This window comes from Cebus imitator, unplaced genomic scaffold (assembly GCF_001604975.1).
Source record: "Cebus imitator isolate Cc_AM_T3 unplaced genomic scaffold, Cebus_imitator-1.0 Scaffold447, whole genome shotgun sequence".
Lineage (NCBI taxonomy): Eukaryota > Metazoa > Chordata > Mammalia > Primates > Cebidae > Cebus > Cebus imitator.
The window spans coordinates 618427-639809 of NW_016107762.1; the positions used below are offsets into that span (position 1 = coordinate 618427).

The 21383-nt window shown below is 33.7% G+C and overlaps 1 protein-coding gene across 5 annotated transcripts in view; it reads left to right on the forward strand.

Annotated features, from left to right (window-relative positions):
- Positions 1–21383, forward strand: part of EMCN (endomucin) — a 105872-nt gene that overhangs the window by 31389 nt on the left and 53100 nt on the right. For 4 of the 5 annotated variants that reach the window (XM_017511353.2, XM_017511352.2, XM_017511354.2 and 1 more), the window contains exons 2-4: positions 9366–9491; positions 13883–13951; positions 18233–18349. In XM_017511353.2, coding sequence (XP_017366842.1) covers positions 9366–9491; positions 13883–13951; positions 18233–18349 — 312 coding nt within the window. The remainder of the gene's footprint in view (positions 1–9365; positions 9492–13882; positions 13952–18232; positions 18350–21383) is intronic. The other variant, XM_017511355.2, reaches the window with a different exon arrangement.

The window sequence follows — 21383 nt, forward strand, 5'->3', positions numbered from 1 at the left end:
ACTTTTTAGGGTAAAAAAATTACCTCTGATTTTTTAGAAGATAGAAATAATTTTTAAAATTGTACTCCTTTATAACTAGTCTTTCAGCTGCTACAAACTGAAGGGTATTTCAAATCAGCTAGATAGTTTTTCTTTACATTTAGAGAAAAGAGAAATAAGAGTAGATTATATGAAAAGCAAGACATCTTAGACTCAGCCAAATATGCTCTAGCTTCAAGTGCAATACTGTAGACTATTTTTAGAAACTCAGTTTTCACTAATTATAGAGATGACATACACACACTACACTTTAAAAGGGAATTGGCTAACATATTAAATATGCTCTCTTTTTATTCAGGTAGAAATTAATTTACTGATAAAAATATTTCATCTTGTTATATTCGCTCTTCTATGTTGAAAAGAGAATTCCAAAACAAAGTATTCCAAATGTCTGTTTCAAATTTTGCCTTTAGCATTTTCTCTAGTGCTAGGTAGACCAACACACTAAAGGGAAATACATTTAATCCAAGCAACATCATCAAATTGCAAATTAATGTAGTTATATTTGTCCCCTAAAATACACAATTCCCTTTTGGGCACAGATTTTTCCTAGGTGACAAGTAAATAACTCCATAGAGCAATTATGTAGAACTCCTGAAATATAAGCTTTCCCTTGATATGTATAATATGCATATGTATTGATATGTATAAATGCAACCTATCCTTTTATTTGCCATAATGAATATTGACATTGTAACTGAACCTTAGATGGAATACAGTTTCATACTTGAAGAGACATTGTTCAACAGTCACTTTTTATAGATGATAAAATGGAGGCCCAGCAAGGGAAAGTGGCTCACACAGTTGCACATTTAGCTAACTTCAGAGTTGCCAGGTCTGTATTTCTCTTCCATCATGCCACTTCATGTGTACAAATCACTATACTAAACTAATGTGATCTGCTACTAAAAATGTCTAGTGAGACCCTCCTTGTCTCCAAAAAAATGCTCAGGAGAGCCAGTAGTTTAAACGTCAAGATTTTAAGTCACTACATTTGAAGTTCAGAGGAAAGCTGTATGAGTCCATTCTCATACTGCTATGAAGAAATACCCGAGACCGAGTAATTTATCAAGAAAAGGGTTTAATGGACTCACAGTTCTGCATTGCTGGAAATGCCTCAGGAAACTTACAATTATGGCAGAAGGCAAAGCAGAAGCAAAGGCACGTCTTACACGGCAACAGGCGGAAGAGCATGTGTGTGAGTGCACAGAAAATGCCCTTTATAAAACCATCAGATTCGTGAGACTCAGTATCACAAGAACAGCATGGGGAAACTGTCCCTGTGATTCAATTATCTCCTTCTGGTCTCTCCCTTGACACATGGGATTATGGAGATTACAATTCAAGATGAGATTGGGATGGGAACACCTCTCCTAACTGTATCAAAAGCCAAAAATGTAATTCAGGAGATAATAGGAACTGTATTCTTTCCTCCTACTGTCTCCTCCTCTATGTAGTGTCCAGAGAAGGGACAAAGCAGTGCTGCTCCCCTCAGGACTGAGAAGGCATCCAAACAGATGCCCTGTCTGAAGCCATGAGATGGGTGCAAGAGACTTGCTTACTTTTGTTGCTCCCTGCAAGGATGTGCTGAGCTCCAGCATTTTACTTCCTTGGAAGATAACTTTAAGAATCTGTTGTTGCTTACAGGGATGTGCTGAGCCCCAGCATCTTACTTATCGGAATGTAGCTTTTGAGCTACAGAACCATAGTTCCTTTCTGGAGTCAGGGAACTGTATGGAGGAAGAAATGGATCTCAGGACAAGTGTCTGAGGGCCAAGATGCATTGTCAAGATGCTCCTTTTCCCTCTCACTCCTACATTTATAAATATTACATGTAACCTTTGCCTTTTCTACCTCAGGGTTTGAAAATCCTCAACCAAACTGGCTATGATATAAAATGTCTCCTTATAATAAAGTCCACAGTCTAAAACTGTCTCATTATTATGGAACATGATCTTTGAAGAATCATCCTTTTGTGAAGGAAAAATAGCTGCATGACCCCATAATTTTGAAAAAGACACCTGGGTGAGTGTAGGCAATTTACCTTGTACACCTCCATCCATTTGTCAACCAGGACATCTCAGGTTCTTGGGTCCATTTTGCAGATATTGTTGTTTTCTGTTTAACAAACTCACCAATGGCATGCTGCCTTCCTGTTCTCCCCAGCGTGGCCAGGTGGCTGAGACACCTGTCCATCCTTGGTGCCTGCCAGGCTTGGCACTCCCTCCCCACCTCACAGATGGCTGACAACCTGAGGAGATTCCTCTTTCAGGTGCAGCTTTCTCCCACTTATCTGAATATTTTTCTCTCTGTAAGAGATGAGATTTTCTTAGTTATCTTCCAAAGTCATTTCACATAGGAAATTCAAACATTCTCAGACCAGTTGTGCTTGATACAATATTTTTTAGCTTTAATTGAAAATGTACTTTAAATTTAAAATCCTCTTTTATAAGAGTTGCACCTAGCTCTGATGTTTCCATTGCAAATGGAATTTCCCTGTTTTCCCCTCCTAAAATATTATGCTCACTAATGTGTAATATAGTCAATGTCCCTTTTGGACCTCATATTATTGACACTATTGGCTTTTCTCTTCTAGTCAAATATATATATATTTTTTTCTTTCCCTGTTTTGGTCAGTTATCTCGTTTCTCTTGAAAAAACCTTCCTCCAATAAAATCATTTCTGGTTATGCCAGACACATAGAGAGACACGACCTCACTTTGATTTCACTTAATATTGTGCAGTACCAGCTATGCATAGTACTAATTATATAACTCCATTTTTATATGTCACAACTACAAGCGTAATATTCTAGTTGTTTCACATGTATTTATAGCTCGAGGATCAAGAAAAAGCTCCTAAATTCCTCTAGGAAAACACACATTTTAAAATTGTGCTTAACATCTGTTGAAATTGATGCTGAATAAATATTTATTGAGGCAAATAACTCTTGGCTAATGAGTTACTTATAAAATTTTATATGATATTGTACAATGTTTGGAGGAATGCAAACAGAAGAAATTATCAGGGCTGCATCATCACATAATAATTTTTTTCTTTTAATTGAAAGACATAGTTGCATTTAATTTGGTTGGCAGTGGATCAAAGTGACCTCTTCTACATCAAAAGAGAAGGATCACTATTAGTGTACAAATGTGTGAAGATGAAATTAATAATCAAAAAGAAGTTGATGCCAGGTCTTTTATAAAGACCATTTGACACAAATATGGAAACAGTACTTTATTTTATTTGTATCTATTTATTTTTATATATTTTATTATGTTTATAGTATATATTTTTATCTATCTTTTTAATATGAGAGAGAGAGAGAAATTTTCAACTTACACTTCATTACTGGTCATTTACTGCCATAGAAAATAACAATATTTATCAATTGTACAATAAGAATTATAATGTTAGCAATTACTGACGAATTACTATGAAAAGGGACCCTCCTGCCATTTATAAGTCCCAATTAATGCATTGCCATTACATGCAAACTTAAGAAGTACATCTTTGCTCATTATATACTGTGATACACAAGGGAATAAAAATCCACAAAATCGTAACTGAAAAACTGGCCATTATTTTATTTTAATATAAAATTTTAAAAAAATTGTAAAAGATTGAGGTGCTGGGAATAAATACAAGGTAGTGATGCATAAAGATCATATATATTTGTAGAAATAATACATTGTAAGCTATTGAGAAATAAAATTGTTTTACCATCAATGCCATAAATTAGTTAATCTAAGTTATGACATTATTACCTAATAATGAGACATTGGAGATTTATAAAATCACCTGATAATCAGCATTTTGTATGTACTGTAATTATATATATATAATTTTTATTTTTTAATATACTTTAAATTCTGGGGTGCATGTGCAGATAGTGCAGGTTTGTTACATAGGTATACATGTGCCTTGGTGGTGGTTTGGTGCATCAATTGCCCCATCATCTACATTAGGTATTTCACCTAATGCTTTCCCTCCCCAGTCCCCCCACCCACTGCTATTCCTCCCCTAGCCCCCACACCCCAGGCCTCTGTGTATGATGTTCCCCTCCCCCTGTCCGTGTATTCTCATTATTCAACACCCACTTATGAGTGAGAACATGTGGCGTTTGATTTTCTGTTCTTGTGTCAGTTTGCTGAGAATGATGGTTTCCAGATTCATCCATGTCCCTACAAAGGACATGAACTCATCCTTTTTTTATGGCTACATAGTATTCCATGTTGTATATGTTTCACATTTTACATGCACATGTATGTTTATTGTGGCACTGTTCACAATAGCAAAGACTTGTAATTATATATTTTTAAAGAAATCATTTTTTCATTTTTTTAAAGAGTTTAAATCTTTCTTCCAAAATTTTGTTTAGGGATCAAACTAGTAAGTAAATATTTTCTCAAAGATAATTCAGAGTGCATGTGCATTCCATACACCCAAGTAGTATAATTAGAAACAAAACAGATTTTGTGTATCATGTAATCAAGAGTACTGAAATAGAAATCAAAGAAACTTCTTTACTAATTGGCACTGTGATCTTCTGAAACTACCCCAAATTCATAACTTTTCTAAGCTAGAAAATGCAAAGATTATATTTCATTAGGATACCGAAAAAGTTATTTCTCGGTCTCAGATCATCCTAGAATTTTCAGTTCCTGTCTTAATGTTTGTGTTGATCTAGAAGAAGCCAGTTGTATTATCTTTAGTAGTGGATTTCTACTGGACTTTAGATGTAGACTTAGAAGAGTAGAGGTTATCTGCTGTTCCAAAGAGGAAAGACAAGTGGAGAGAGCGCTACTCATTATAAGGATGGATAAAATTCTAACTTTAGCTGGTCATGGTGCACACCTGCAATCCTAGCCTCTCAGGAGGTACAGGTGGGACGATATCTTGAGCCTAGCAGTTCAAGTCCAGTCTGAGAAAAATAGCAAGACCCTGTCTCTTTAAACAAATATCTAACTTTTAGTGACTATTTGAGAGTTACCTAAAAATGTAATTACAAAGATTAAACATGCTTTGTAATTACAAAGAGTAGATGACTTTATCATTTGAAAACAGAAGAAAATACATTTAGTTTCCAGCTATAAGCTGAATTCTCAAGGACAAAAAAAGCAAGTTCACATGAAAGGTCGTATATCTACACGGTTGGGAATTTCTTATATTGAACTTCAGAGAATACAGAACGATTTCAGAATCTATGGAAAGACCTTAGCATAAATCTATCATAGAATTTTTATAATTAGAATAGTTATTTTCTTAATATTCAGATAATGCTTCATTCTTTGTAGTACAGGAAACTGGTATCCCTTGAGTTCTCGAAATCTGGATATGTGGGGACAGGGTGGAATCAGGACAAAATACCATCTGCTTCTTTTACAACATCCCAAGAGCAGCACTATCTGCTTTGGCACAAGCAAAGTCATGAGGCTCAATTTGCCTTGTTAAATTTATCTTTAATCATTTTGACATAGAGAGGAAAAAATAGTATCTCACCATGTCCTGTGAAAAGAAAATACTTTAGAAGAAGCTATTCCTCCCAATAGTTCATTACAAAATCAAATGAGACCTAGAAGGAATATGCAGATAATACAGTAAAAGCATATCTGGTGGTTACTTGCATCATGGTCATAAAACCTTCAACCATGGTAGTTAGAGTTAATAATTCTTTTCCACCACGTCGTAAGACAAAGCTTCTAGTTGCAAAATTTTTCTAAGTGCATAAACTTTAAAAATATATATTTTTAGATCTAAATAGTGTTGAAAAAATTTCCTTTGAAGCTTGAAGGAATGTTTCTAATATGGAAACATTTCATGTGTGTGTATGTATACTTATATATGTATATATGTGACACATGAAATATTTGTTATTTCTTTAAAAAATAGTGAACTATTATGTCTATTTCCTCATTATTGTTAAATAAGAGCAAAACATGTGTGTATGTAGTCACTATCACACCCTGTCAAAAGCAGAGAGCAGATGGAGCTGAGCTATGTAGCTTTACATAGCATTACCTTTTCATGGCTAGATGTGTGATGGTTAAGGTTATATTCTCTGAAGTGAAGGCTGTCTAAATTTAAATTCCAACTATATCACTTGCCAGTGAATAATATTGGGAAACTGTTTACCTTTTGGGGGTCTCAGTGTCTTTATCCATAAAATGGTGATCATAAGAATATGAGCTCTTTGTGTCTTTAAATTAGATAACCCACAGAAAGTATTTACATTGAGCCTGGAACATGACACACTCACTACTTTTAGGAGTTGTCAGCCCTTGCCAAAAGAGGGCATGCTGTTTGTTAAACAACCCAAAGAACTAATAATAGAGATGTTAAAGACTAATAATGAATTAAAATTTGACTTAGGCGAAATCAGGGGCCAAATATGTTTAAGGATGTTGAGGAGGAAAAGCTTTATAGTACCTCTCAATCTTACCGCACCAGTGGTCACAAATTAACTTAATTGTAGTTCTCATAAGGTAATTCTTTGGATGCGAACTCACTAATATCACATGATGACTTCAAAAGTGCAGAGGACATTAATAAAAAAATGAGGGCTTGCAGTTTGATCCAACTGGTGTCTTGTCATTATCTGCCCCATGTATTTCCCCATTGTCTTTTCCAGGGTGGAATGTCTGTTTGGTCACTTCCCATGGCTCTTCAGTGATTTGATAAAATCTTAAATCTTGGTCTGGGTCCTCTACAGTTGGCCTCCAGTATTTTCCTAGACCATGCACATTATGTTCTTTCATAGCACGCTGCAATCCAGCTACAAAAACTGTTATGGTATCCTGAAATACCTTTCACTTCTCCATTCCAGAGCTCTGCTCAGGCCCTTTCTTCTCCCTGTACAGATATATTATTACTCTTCAAGCCCTAGCTCCTAGATGAATTCTCTCATGAAGTATTCCTTGTTCATGCCAGCAGGATAGTCTTATTTTATCTTATAAAGTTTTGTCCAACTTATTATTTGTCCAGCAGCTTTCAAATTTTCAACTGATATCACAGTAAGAAATGTATTTTGCATTGGCACATATTTCATGCAGGCTTACACACACACACACGCACACACACACACACACACACACACACCCCTATACCAAAGCTTCATAAAAGAATACTTATATTTGCAATACCACTGTTGTTTTTTTTCTTTTCTAAGTTGGTAAAAGCTCTGACTGCAATCTACTAAAGAGATTTATTTATTCTTTGATTGTATCACAATCTGCAGTTTGAAAAACACTGGTTTATATAACCCATATAGAATATATCTTATTATTTATTGTGCATAGGCATTATGTTTTCTACCAGACTGAAAGTAATGTGTGATACCATCTGGTAAATCATAGATTCTTTTATTGTATCTAATTATGATTTTTACATAAGTAGTTGCTCAGTACATATTGAGGGAGAAAGGGAAGGAAGGAAAAGAAGAGAAGGAAGGAGGAAGGAAAAAAGGGAAGGAGGGAGAGAGGAAGGAAGGAAGGAAGGAAAAACACCTCTAGAGATGTTGATAATGCTCAGAAATTAAGACTGTTACTATTTAGTAAGTCCATAGATGAGGATTATTCAGACTATTTATAGGTGAATTTACCTAAGTGGTATTTCCTTTTGAGTAATTTCTTCAACCTCAATATAAAATTTAAAATTAGGGTTATACCATGGAAGTTAAGACTAAAACAAAGATATCTTGAACAAAATGACTAATAGAGAAAAGATAAGCTTCTTTCTACAGGCTGTGTTCCTGCTCCCTGCTGAATATTGTGGGGTAGGGAGGTAGGACCAAGGGTGTGAAGTACACCTCCAGAGGTGAAAAAAGCTTTTGACTTAACTTCCATAAAGCTGGTGAAAATGCAGTTTTGTCATTTCTGTATGTGCTGAACACATTTCTCTGTGTGCTGAATATATCAAGCAATTTCTTTGTGCTATCTATAAACAGTTAGTGCTGAGAACGAACACTTCCAAGCATCTCAAGACTATAAAATTATACAGCAAATATACTCTATGTCATTACATCTGAGATATTGGTTTCATTGACATGCCAGATTATTGGTTTTTCTCATATTCAAAAAGCAACCTTTCAAATGTAATATAATTTGAGAAGTCATGCTATTAACATATATTTACTATAATGACATACCCAGTTTGACCAGGATTTGAATATACCTTTATTATTCAAAGTCCATCATCTTAACTAACATGCTGTATATACTCTATCCAGACCAAGTAACAACAAAAAGCAATGCTTTCCATAGATGTGACTATCTTTTTCAAATTATCTTATTAGATGTTTGCTGTGTTTTGATCTTTAACATAATACTGTATTTTTAGAGATGAAAACAATAAAATACAGGAGTAAAAATTTTATAAATGCTAATAAATTACAATAATTTTATGTGGAGTAAATCTTTTTATAGAACACTGAGTTGAGTCCTACATACTTCACTTTGAAAAATAATAATGTAGTGATGATTTTGCCAACTCAGGTTGTTACAGAAGATCGATTTCCTCATTTGGTTCAATAGAAGTTTTAAGAATTATTATTTACAAGAAAGATATAATATGGAACAAAATATTTGCCTTCATTTCTGTGCCTTTGCCTGCCCAAATAGTGTTAAAATTTAGAGAAATAAACAATTAAAATATGTGGATTTATGGTGGCCCCATTACTTTTAAGTATGTTGCAGTTGTTGAATTTCTTTAAAGATTATTGTCTTTCCTTGGAACTTATCTTTGTGTGTGTATGTGTGTGTGTGTGTGTGTGTGTGTGTGTGTGTGTACACCTATCTTTATTAATTATAATCTTTTGAATTTTATACTTTATATAGTACACTTTTATGTAGAAAGAGTGCTTTCTATCAGGAAGAATGTATACTAATATTGACATTTTAATACTTAATAACTTTAATGTGATGTAAAAATATTTAGCGAAACATCTATTGACCAGAGAGTGTCCATTAAAGAATTTCATCTGGCAAAGTTAGTTTAGTTGGATTTAAAATATTATTAAATTTTAAATTTATGCATTTATTCCTTATTAGTTTTCTCAGAAAGCGTATTTCTCTGAAACCACAAATGCTGCTACCAGCCATCTTGAAAATTCATGCCATTGGTGAGAAGCAGATAGAGCTAATGAATGAATGCTGGGCTAAGGATAAATTGATTACAATTTGAAAATTGGTTGCAAATTCATGGTCTAATGACTGGGTTATCAGCAGTATATATACAGTATACTTGTTTAAATATACTAGTCTATTGATTGGCAAACTGTATGTAAATGTTAATGCAACTACTTTAATGTATTTTTCTTTTTTCAGGTCTTATAAATGCAAATATTTCTTCACCAAGTGTCACTACTACAATAAAAACATCTGCACAAACACCAAGCACAGAATCATTACAGAATCCTGTTACCACACCAACAATTGGAACAATTCCTACAGGTAGGATTAACTGTTAGTAAATGTAGTTTAACTTTAACAAATAAAATTACTAGTATATATACAAATCAGCATGAGAAAATAATTTGGGATCTTATATCTGATTGTTATAAAGATCAGTGCTATTTCATAATTTTGAAATTATGTGCTATTTGGGGTTGCGTACAAAAATCCAATGTCTTTGTTGATAGTCTTTGAGATCACTTCCCGTTGAGAATGATTCTATTGTGAGTGTTACATACACACAGTTTATTTTTAGAGAAGAAAGAAATTGCCATGTCCTAAGTCATAAAATATCTTTCTAAATATTCCAGTTCTTCCCCTAAGCAGCACAGCCAACATGTTGAAACTGTATTAATAACAGACTGGTTTTGTTGGTTTGTGACAGACAGACTGTTGCATTGTGTTGATAATAGATTTAATTTGTAGGTTTTTGTAGCAATGTAATAATTGTTACTGGACTGACTGACAACTATATCATGTTTTCTAGCTAGGTTTTTAAGGAGATTACCTTACCATCCACAAAAAATGTTAAAATCCATTAGAATCCTTCCATTAAAAAACAAGAGGTAATCGATGCAATGCATACCGCATCTGCCAATCTAGCAACACACATAAAATGAGGCATATCACACAGGTTCTGTAATCAGTGGCAAAGAAAAACAGATTTGTTGATTGCCTTTGGGCAAAAACTCTGGTTAGAATTCAAAGGTCATAGAAGGACCAGAAAAATCAAATATCTTGATGAATGGATAACTGAAATTTCTACTACTGTCTTCTTTACCTCTTTATTCCCTCCTTAATTTTCATTCTAAGACCAAGATCAAATATATGCAGAAGACCAATGAAAGCTAGTTTGCTGGACTTGAATAGGGTGGTGACAAAGAGTATTATGACCATAGTCCATTATTTCTGCATTGTTTGCTTATAAGATGACACCAAACCATTTCTAGCAACTTTACTATTGGGGGACCCCCATAGCAGAAAACTGAAGCACCCTTCTCTGAAGCGAGTGCACAGAATATTTGAGGTTACACACACACACACACACACACCACACACAGACACACACTCTTTTTTGGGACACTTTTACTGGTTTATATTACCCATTTAATATAAATTACACTGTTGTCTGTATCCATCAATAGTTTATACACTTGAGTGTTAAATTATTCACATACAATTATATAAAATGTAATGGGCCAGAGAAGTTTTACTTTTTGTTTATTGATTATTATTACAAAAATAGACAGATAAATTCCAAAGAAGAGAATACTATAATTAATCTCCATATGTCCATCTCTCCAAATCACTATTTATCTAGATTTTATCACATTTGCTTCATTTTTCTTTTCCCTTCCTGCCTTATTTTTGCTTGTTTGTTTCACTCTTTTAATTTTATTGTCAAGGTACTTTGAAGGGAACCCAGACTTCATGCCAGTTTACTTCTATACACTAAATATGCGTCTCAAAAAATATAGACAATTTATCACAAAGTTGCAAAGCCATCATCAAATCCTCCAAATCAATAATAATACTTTAGTTTCATCTGAGATCTATTTTGAGAAGTTTTAAGGGTTAAAATCTCAAAATATAAATCTAGCAGTGGGAAGGAAATTAAAGGAAGTCAGTCCTAAGAGAGTGAGGTGGAAGAGGGAGAAAGCAGAAAAGGCAGGCTCTCAGGTCCCCAGCTGCTTGGATCTAGAGTGGGAAACAAAGTCTGGTATGGGGTAGGGCTGAGAAAGCCGTCAGACAAATGGGAGTCTGTGTTGCTTATAAGAGAATGAGGGAACAGCATTAGACAAAGAAGACAGAGAAAATAACTGCTTTTTGTCTGGCTTACTTGATCACCACCATGTATTAAGTGTTAGATGAATGACACTAAGTACACTTAATATGGCCATCCTCCTAAAGGCAACAGATTTAGTACAGTCATAAAGATGATGGAGAATATCCCTCCTTACCTTGAATTCTTATGTCCTAAGCATTGTGTATCAGTATATTTGAGTTGTTAATTTCAGGCCTGTGAGGGGCTTACATTTGGAGGAGTTTTGTACATTGTCCCATTCTCCAAAATAATTATTTTTAAAATTACTCGATAAAACCAAAGAAAAAACGTATCTGTAGTGAAGAAATCCCTTATTCCTGCTTACTCATGGCCAACTTGGTCCTCTTAGCCAGGATGAAAGTATTTCCCAAACAAATACAACATGAAGAGGCATCTTTACTTTCATTTTAAGACTTCCTAATCAGATATTTTTGGTTTAAAGGTCAAAAGCTAGTTGGTCTAATAGTGCTTATGTCTTTCTAAATCACATAAAATTTATTTATCTTGCCAATGGCAGAAATTCTATCATCAGAAAAGTGGAAAATGTGCAACTGAGATGAGAATTCTTCTTGTGTCTGATAGAGATTTGCCTGAAGCTGGGCTTGTTTTCAGAGATTTGCCCAATTAGATAAATGGGACTTGACCTCTTCCTAGATGTACATCAAGTGCACTGCACATTTTGTGCAAAGGCCAAATGGCTGGAGTTAAAAATCAACATTTGACAGATGTTGAATATCCCTATCATAAAATAAACTTAGGATAAAAAAGAAACTTGAAATTTTACTTTTTAAAATTAAAACATTGATTATTATTCAGCTTCATTTTAAAAACATTTGATAGTCCAGTATTTTTCAGTGAGTTGAATTATAATGCAGGAATAAAAGTTTCTCAACATTGATACTAACAATTTCTGCTACTAAAATAGACATTCGATTTCAGCTGAGGCCAGTAAAGGAGCCTGGTGATTTTGGCCACCTATCTTACACAGGGTGCTAAATATGGTGCTGTTTCAGTTGTACATCCTCTTTGTAGAAACTAGCTACATACAACTATAAAGAACAAAATTTTAAAAACATCATTGAAAATTCTGTTGTATGAATAGTTAGAAAAAAATGAGCTTGGGAACTCCATTTTTCTCTATACTCTTTCTCCTTTTATTCATTGTCTTTCTGTTCCTTGTTATGTTTGAATAGAAAATAAAGTACCTGGAATATCTTTGTACGTGATTTTTTGGTTTCTCCTTTTTATAGAATTTTGAAATGGCAAAGTTGATGTTTTGCTTTTAGTTCATCATCGCAAAATATAAAATGTTTACAAGTTAGACATTTTCTTGAAACATTTGTGGCCTAAAGAGAATTATCACTGTTCTCAAAGGTTGTTTTAGAAAATGGCATGAATGAATGCTAATTTAAGCAACAATTTTTCAGAGAGTAAAATTATGATATTCTGATGATTTAATCTTTTATAAACATTGATTCAAAATGATATAATATCCTTAAAATGAAATAGCTTTTTGTTATAATTACACAGTATATCCATGCAACAAACCTGCACATGCACCCCCTGATTCAAAAATAAAATGTTACAAAAAAGGAAAGAACAAAGAAGAGAGGCCAGGTGCTGTGGTTCACACCTGTAATCTCAGCACTTTGGGTGGTTGACTTGGGGGAATCACTTGAGGCCAGAAGTTTGATGCTGCAGTGAGTTATGATCACACCACTACACTCAAGCCTGGGTGACAGAGCAAGACACTGTTAAGAAAGAAGGAGAGAAGTAAAAGGGGAAGGAAGAAAGGAAGGAAGGGAGAGAGAAAGGGAGGGAGAAAGACTATTACAGAGAGTGGGAGAGTAGGCATCAAGCTGATGAGTCATGTTGACTACTTAAGGCAGATTTGTCCCTTGGTTGATTTTCACGTGCTATATGAGTGCTCCCTTATTTGAAACAATATAGACTAAATGCCTAGTGTATGCCAGGAATAATTCTTGATACTAAGATTTAAAATGTGACTAGACTTGGATACTGCCCTCAAGAATAAAGGAGGGCACCTGGCATAGAGTGGGAGCTCAAAGCACATTTCATAAAAAAAACAAATTAACACAGAAGATTTCAAGTTCCTTCATGACTTATGTTCATTTAGAAGTTTCAATGCCAGAATTAATAAATGAAAAAAAATAATAATAAAAAAATGAGAAAAAAAGACATGATACTCCTAGGTCCTATTGACCATGCCACTTTTCTCACAGGGAAAAATAAAATGATTTTAAACATTAGAATTTAGACTTTTGCAGTAATTGTTTGCATGTTTAAAGGTACCTAAGTAACAATCTTCATTGAAAACTTGTTTTGGGGGCCTATTATGCAAAATGTCTGTGTCTATGCATGTAGGCCACCCAAGCATTTAATATATATATTCTTTAGACAAAACTAATTGGAAAATGGGAAAAATTAAAGATAGTCAAAGGTGGGATGCCAGTCCACCTATAGATTTGACTTACTTTTACTTTGTTCATTGACAGATAACATGAGTTTATGATTAATAATAATGTAATCTATTTTATCAAACTAGGAACAACCAACAGCGAATTACTTAAAAAGTCTCTGTTAACAGTTGCTTCATTAACGACAAGTACAGAAGGTGAGTAATGATTCATTTTTCTACCATTAAAAATATATATAACTCATATATCATAATAGTCACCGTTTTAAAGTGTACAATTGAGAAGCTTTTAGTATATTAACAAGATTGTACAGCCACAACCACTATGAACATCAGCGCATTTTAAGCTCCACAAGAGGAAGTTCCATATCAATTTCTAGTCACTTCCCATATCCCCTTCTTTCTTTGCCTTGCTTTCTCTGCATTTTATAAATTTTGGTATATTATGTTTCCAGGTTAATTTATTGCAAAGTATTTCTAATATTTCTTATGATTTATTCCTTGACCTCTCTATGTGTTCCTGTGTTCTCATCATTTAACTCCCACTTATAAGTGAGAACATGCAATATTTGATTTTCTCTTTCTATGTTAGTTTGTTAAGGATAATATTTAACAGCTGCATACATATTCCTGCAGAGGACATTATGTCATTCTTTTTTATAGCTGCATGGTATTTCATGGTGTATATGTATCATATTTTGTTTATCCAATCTGTCATTGATAGGGCATTTAGCTTGATTCCATGTCTTTGCTATTCTAAATAGTGCTGCGATGAACATGTGCGTGCTTCATAATAGAATGATTTATATTCCTTTGGGTATATACCCAGTAATGGGATTGCTAGGTTGAATGGCATTTCTGTTTTTAGGTCTTTAAGAAATTACTATACTGTATTCCACAATGTTTGAACTAATTTACACTCCCACAAACAGTGTATAAGCCTTCCTTTTTCTCCACAACCTCATCAACACCTGTTATTTTTTAATTTTTATTATAGCCATTCTAACTGGTATGAAAGAGTATCTCATTGTAGGTTTGATTTGAATTTCTCTAATGATCAATGATGTTGAACTTTTTTTATATTATTATTGGCTACATGTATGTCTTCTTTTGAAAAGTGTTCATGTCCTTTGCCCACTTTTTTATGAGGTTGTTTTTTCTTGTAAATTTAAGTTTCTTATAGATGCTGAATATTAGAACTTTGTTGGATGCATAGTTTTCAAAAATTTTCCCCCATTCTGTAGGTTATCTGCTTATTCTGTTGATAGTTTCTTTTGCTATGCAGAAACTTTAGTTTAATTTCATCCTATTTGTCAATTTTTGCTTTTGCTGCAATTGCTTTTGGTGTCTTCATCATCTTTGCTCATGCCTATGACCTGAATGGTATTGCCTATTAAACTACCATTGACAATCTTCACAGAACAGGAAAAAAATATTTTAAAAATCATATGGAACCAAAAAAGAGCCCAAATAGCCAAGGAAATCCTAAGCAAAAAGAACAAAGCTAGAGGCATTATGTTACCGGACTTCAAATTATATTACTTGGATACAGTAACCAAAACAGCATGGTATTGGTACAAAAACAGACATATAGACCAATGGAACAGAACAGAGAACCCAGAAATAAGACCACACATCTATGCTATATAATCTTCAACACAACTGCCAAAAACAAGCAATGGGGAAAGGACTCCCTATTCAATAAATGATGCTGGAATAATTGGCTAGCCATATGCAGAAGGTTAAAACTGGACCCCTTTCTTACACCATAAACAAAAATTAACTCAAGATGAGTTAAAGACCTAAATTAAATACTTATTTTATAATTTTATAAACTTTGACTATTAACTCTTTATCAGTTATATAATTTACAAATCATTTTTCTCAACTTTTAAGCTGCTTTTTATTTTGTTGATTGTTTCCCTTGCTGTGCACTAGCTTTTTAGTTTGATGAGTCCCGTTTATTTACTTTTGCTTTTGTAGCCTGAGCTTTTGATGTGATATCCAAAAATAATTGCTGAGGCCAATGTGAAGGAGATTTTCCCCCATATTCTCTTCTGGAGGTTTATGATTTCAGGTATTACATTCAGGTCTTTTATCCATTTAGAGTTGATTTTTGTGTGTTGTGTCAAATAAGGGTCCAATTTCATTATTTTGCATGTGGTAATACAGTTTCCACTGCTATTTGCTGAAAAGACTACCCTTTTCTTATTGTAATTTCTTGGTGCCCTTGTTGAAAATTAATTGACCATATATGTTTAGGTTTATTTCTGGACTCTTTATTCCATTCCACTAGTCAAAAACACAAATCATAAATGTAAAGCCAATGTATCTTGATGTTGCAATTCTCTTATAAATTAACATTTCTCCAGAAAAATTATGTTTGTGAAACCTAATGCATACATTATTGTCTAGGCTTATAGTACAATTCATAACTGTAGATAAAAGCAGGTACATACTGTTATGTAGAGGAAAGTAGAAAAGTATTCAGATTTAAAGACCAGCTTTATGATTGATTTACTTTTTCTCTGAAAGTGTCAATTACTCATTGACAGTAGTTTGGAATAAACTGTGTTAAACCTAAATACGACTGGAAAAATTTTCTCAACAAGATGTTAATATAACTATGATTCTTATTTCTTAATAAATGTTAGTCATCCATGCATAAATTGTTCTCTCCTGAGACTAGGATTTGAAGCATTTCTGTATATTGGTTAAGCTTAAAAATTAGTGGCTGTGGCAGCATCTTTTATTCTATTCAGTTTGGGGTTATCATGAATATTTTAAAATATTTCGATTTACCTTCAAAGCACTCAAGATTTGCTCCATGGCCTACTTCATGTGGTATAATTGACAACCTGTCCTACGTTGACTGTAGGCTCTAATTCCGCTCATTTGTGAAGTATATTGCACATTTATAATAGGCAATTCTCTAAACAAAGTCTTTGTCATTGCATTCCCTGCTATTTCATTGTTTTTTTCCTCTCTTTGTATATTTCCAATCTGGCAGCCCTCCACATCTTTCTCAGATATATTTTCTCTTTCCTTCCACCAAGACTGTTGAGTCTGCTTGATACTAGGGAACTCTTTAGGACTTCAGGATAGCTTTTTCATGCTTTCCAATTATCGCTCAACTAAAGAATTCTTCTCCAAAGATTTCTGGAGATGAATGCCTGATGTTTCCCAAACATGTTGGAATTCCAGTGGGAAGCAAAATCTTTACCCTCTGGAGTTTCTCCAACCTCAAGCATTGAGTTTCTGTACCTTGGGTGACCTTTCCCATTTCCATGCTAACATGAATACCAATTGCTGCTTTCTTGCTATAATAAGGCATATCTCTACTTCACATATATTCCTCTCAATTTAACACTTTATGATGCCTCTGAAATGTGTGGCCATTTTCACTTATTCTCTCTCATATGCAGGATTAACACTGTAGACTATATTTGAATTTATTTCATATTGCTTGCATAGTAATTCCCGAAGGCTTTTTACCTGAAGGAAAATATATTTATCCACTGTCTATGAGGTCTTCTTGCAAATGATCCCTTTCTCCAGCACAACTCAACTAAGAATTCGCATTACAGAGTTGATGCTCATTGACATATAATAGAAGCTGACTGCACTTCTAGAAAGCACCAGCAATTCTTGCTCCATTCTACTCAGTGTTAGAGACCTACTAAAGTGCTTTCCCATCATCTCCAGCTAGCATCACATCTAGCTAACACCAAGCATGCAGTAAATGGCATGTCTTCATTTCCTTCAGAAGCCCAGTGTTTCCATACTATACTGAAAAAACTGAAGAGTGTCAATTATTATATTCATAATACTTAGGGAAATACAGGCTGTTTCAAGTCATTTTATTCCAATGTATCTTTGAAAGCTCAGCTTACCTTTTTGTTGTAAGTTTTTCTTTTTTTCAAGAAAATGAACTAAGTATAATTAAAAGTGTATTCCATTTATGTCCTATGTCCTATTATCCCTCATCCCCTGACTATTCCACCTGCTTGAAAATATTTTCCCAAGTGGCGTGAAAACAATAGTGCCATACTTAATTACCACCATATCCCTACCATTCTTTTCCCAGGGCAGCTGAGTGATTAACTTTTGCATCAGAAAGCCTTGAATTCAGGTCATGGTTCTCTCCTATTACAAGTTACATGATTGTGGGGAAATTACTTAATTTCTCTGAGTCTTATATATATAGTAATTCTCATCATTATTTAATTCATAAGATTATGATGATAATCAAGTGACATAATCTACAGCATGTACACAGGAAACTTAATATCTATCCACATTCTTTAAAGTAATTAACTATATCACCAAAAGGTGAATGATAAAATGCTGGATTTCTAGGGCTGGGTCAGAAGACTTCTAGATATTAATCTTCAAGTTTTTGTTGGATATTAATATGAATATTAATAAGATGATCTGGTGATTTGTTATACCCCTGATAACTTTTCATTCTTTTTACAGAATTAAGAATCACAACCACTGATGGCAGGGAGAATGAGTCCATTATTTCAAATGTAGCAGTAACAAATCTTGCACTTCCAAATGCTGTTTCAACGTCACAAAGTTCCCAACACAAGAGTAAGTATGAGGATTTGTGCTGAAGTGTTAAACTAGTGTGTTGGATAAAACTAGCTTCAGAATATTTTCCAGGATACAACTGCCAAAGAAGAATTTTGCTCTACCTAAATTGTTTCTTAGTCTCTACCCAGTAGCAAATTATTTGGCAACCTCGTCTTTCTCAGTGATACCCTATCCCACTGCAGCCACAAATGAATGGGTGGCAAGGAAGATTAATGCAAGCTGGGCAGTAATCTGTGATATTACCTGCACTAAAAGGATAGCTCAGCTAACAAATTAGACAACTCAGATGAAACGGGAAAATTGTTAGAAAGAAATAAATTGCTAAAACTGACTCAAGAAAATGTGGAAACCTGAAAAGACCTATAATGATTAAAGAAATTGAAATAAGAATTTAAAATGTTCTTATGAAGAAAACCTCAAGCCAAGATGGCTGAATTGTCAATGCTATAAAATATTTCAGAAATAAATCACACCAACTCTTTCTCAACTCTTTTGGAAAGTAGAGGAGAGGAAAACACCGCACAAATAATTATCTGAAACTAATGTTACCCTGATATCAAAGCAAGAAAAGAATGAAAAGAGAAAGCAAGTAAAGAAAACTACAGACCAATATGGCTCTTAGACATATATGCAAATATCCTTGATAAAATATTGCAAAAAAATCAGTAACAAGTAAAAAGGAATGTAAAATATGAACAAGTCAGATTTGTCCAAGAAATGCAAGATTAGTTTAACGTATGAAAACTAAAGAGAGTAATACAACTTATTAGTAAAGTCAGTATATGCAGAAAGAGCATTCGACAAAATCTAACGCTCATATTAAAAACTCTCAATTAACTAGAAATATAATTGTATTTCCTCAACTTGATGAAGGGCATCTACAAAAAGCCTACAGCTAACGTCATACCTAATAAAGACTTAATGTTTTCCACTTAAGATCTGGAACATAGCAAAAGTGTCTGTTCTCATCACTTTTATTCAACATTACAGCCAGAGGTTCTAGATGGTACAGTTCAACAATGGATAATACATAGATCCATTTAGATTGAAAAGGAAGAAATAAGGCATTTTTATTAGCAGACTACATCATCATCTTATAGAAAATTCAGAGAATTCACAATAAAACTACCAAAACCACTACACAGCAGTTTGTAGCACAGGACATAAAATATATAAAAATAAATTATATTTTTGTATGTTAACAGTGGCAATCCAAAATAAAATTAAGAAAATAATTTCATTTTTAATAGCATCAAAAAATATAAAATATATAGAAATAAATTTAACAATAGAAGTACAAGATTTATACACTAAACTACAAAATATTTTGGTGAGAAATTAAATGTCTAAAGAGACATTATTACATGTTTATAGGTCAGAAATCTCAATATTTTAAATGATAATTCTCTCTAAGTTGATCAATATAGTTAATGCCATCCCTATCAGAATCCCAGTTTTTTTTTTAAGAAATTGATTAGATGACCCTAGATTTGTACACAAATAAAAAGGACCTGGAATAGTCAAAACACTTCTGAAAAAGAACAAAGTTGGAGAACACAACCCAATTTCCAAACTTATTCTAAAGCTATAGTAATTAAGTATGAACTTCACAAACATTATACTCAATGAAAGAAGTCATACACAAAACATGACATGTGGTATGATCCTATTTATATGAAATATGCAGAAAAGACATTTTATAGAGACAGAGAGCAGGTAAGTGGTTGCCTGCAGCTGGAGATGGGAGTAGGGACTGACTCTACATAAGCTCAAAGGAGTTTTTCATGTTGATGGAACTGTTCTAAAACTGGATTATGGCAATGATTGCACAACTCTACAAATTTACTAAAAATTATTACCCGTACACTTTAAATGAGTGCTTTTAATGGTGTGTAAATCTTATCCCTATAAAGCTTTATTGAAAAACAAAAGGAAAGAAAATGATGAGCTTAGCTAATCAAATTTTCATTCTGAGTAATCTGAACCAGAAAACCCAACAAACAGAAGGAGTTACCTATGAGAATTGAAGCTGCAAAATTTCAGTAGAAGGAGTCTGAGGTAGTCATGGTGATTCACGTGCATACCTATGGCATCCAGAAGCAGTTATTATGAGTAAACAGGATTTATAGAAAAGAATGGAAAGTATGCTGGGAGATGGAAATACCCTGTGAGCAAAACTAAATTGTTCATGTGAGGCAGAGAGGGAAGTAGAAGCTAGAACTCCCATGATTTCTGATAGCTTTCCAGTTTCCAGTTTCCTCACAGCAGGCACATCTCACATTCTGGCCTCCATGGTATAAGTAATTTGTATATATAGCAAAAACACTTGACTGTAAAAGTTAGAAATCTGCCATAATAGCTTTATCAGATACCACTAATTATAAGTAATTGATACATTTTTGGTGTATTCAGAGTCCTTAATTGGAAACAGCTACAGATGATTCATAGTGTCTAAGCCTTTTCTTGGGAAATCTGTAAGGTAGAAAGAGATGATAAGCAGAAATTGTGGCTGTCCAGACCTACTCTTGTCTAGAAACTTCAGAAACATAATTTTCCTATTTTTTTATTGTAATCATCTCAAACACGACATACAGAAGTTTGCCTAGAAGGAGTCTAATTTCACACCATAATTAAAAACTAATACTTCATTTTAATGGGACAGTCACCCATAGAGGAATTTGAAGAGAAGAATCATATCTTCTTCCTATGAATAACATTTTCTTGTAGTCATGGTTTGGTTTCTGATAAGTAGAACCTATTTTGTAAGTAATATATGTCTAAAAGGCATCTTTAGAAAACCAAAATTCATTCACATATAATATGATGGCCCCTATAAAATAAGAATAAAACTACTATGCATACATCTCCAAAGTGTATAGCAGCTTCTGAAAAATTAAACTCAAATAATTTTTATCCTTCATTAAATACTTACCCATTCAGTGATGTATGAGGAAGAAAATGTTGTTCAGGGACTGTGACTCATTAAACCTAGGACACATAAGAAGTATGTGGTCAGCCCCATGAGTCAGTT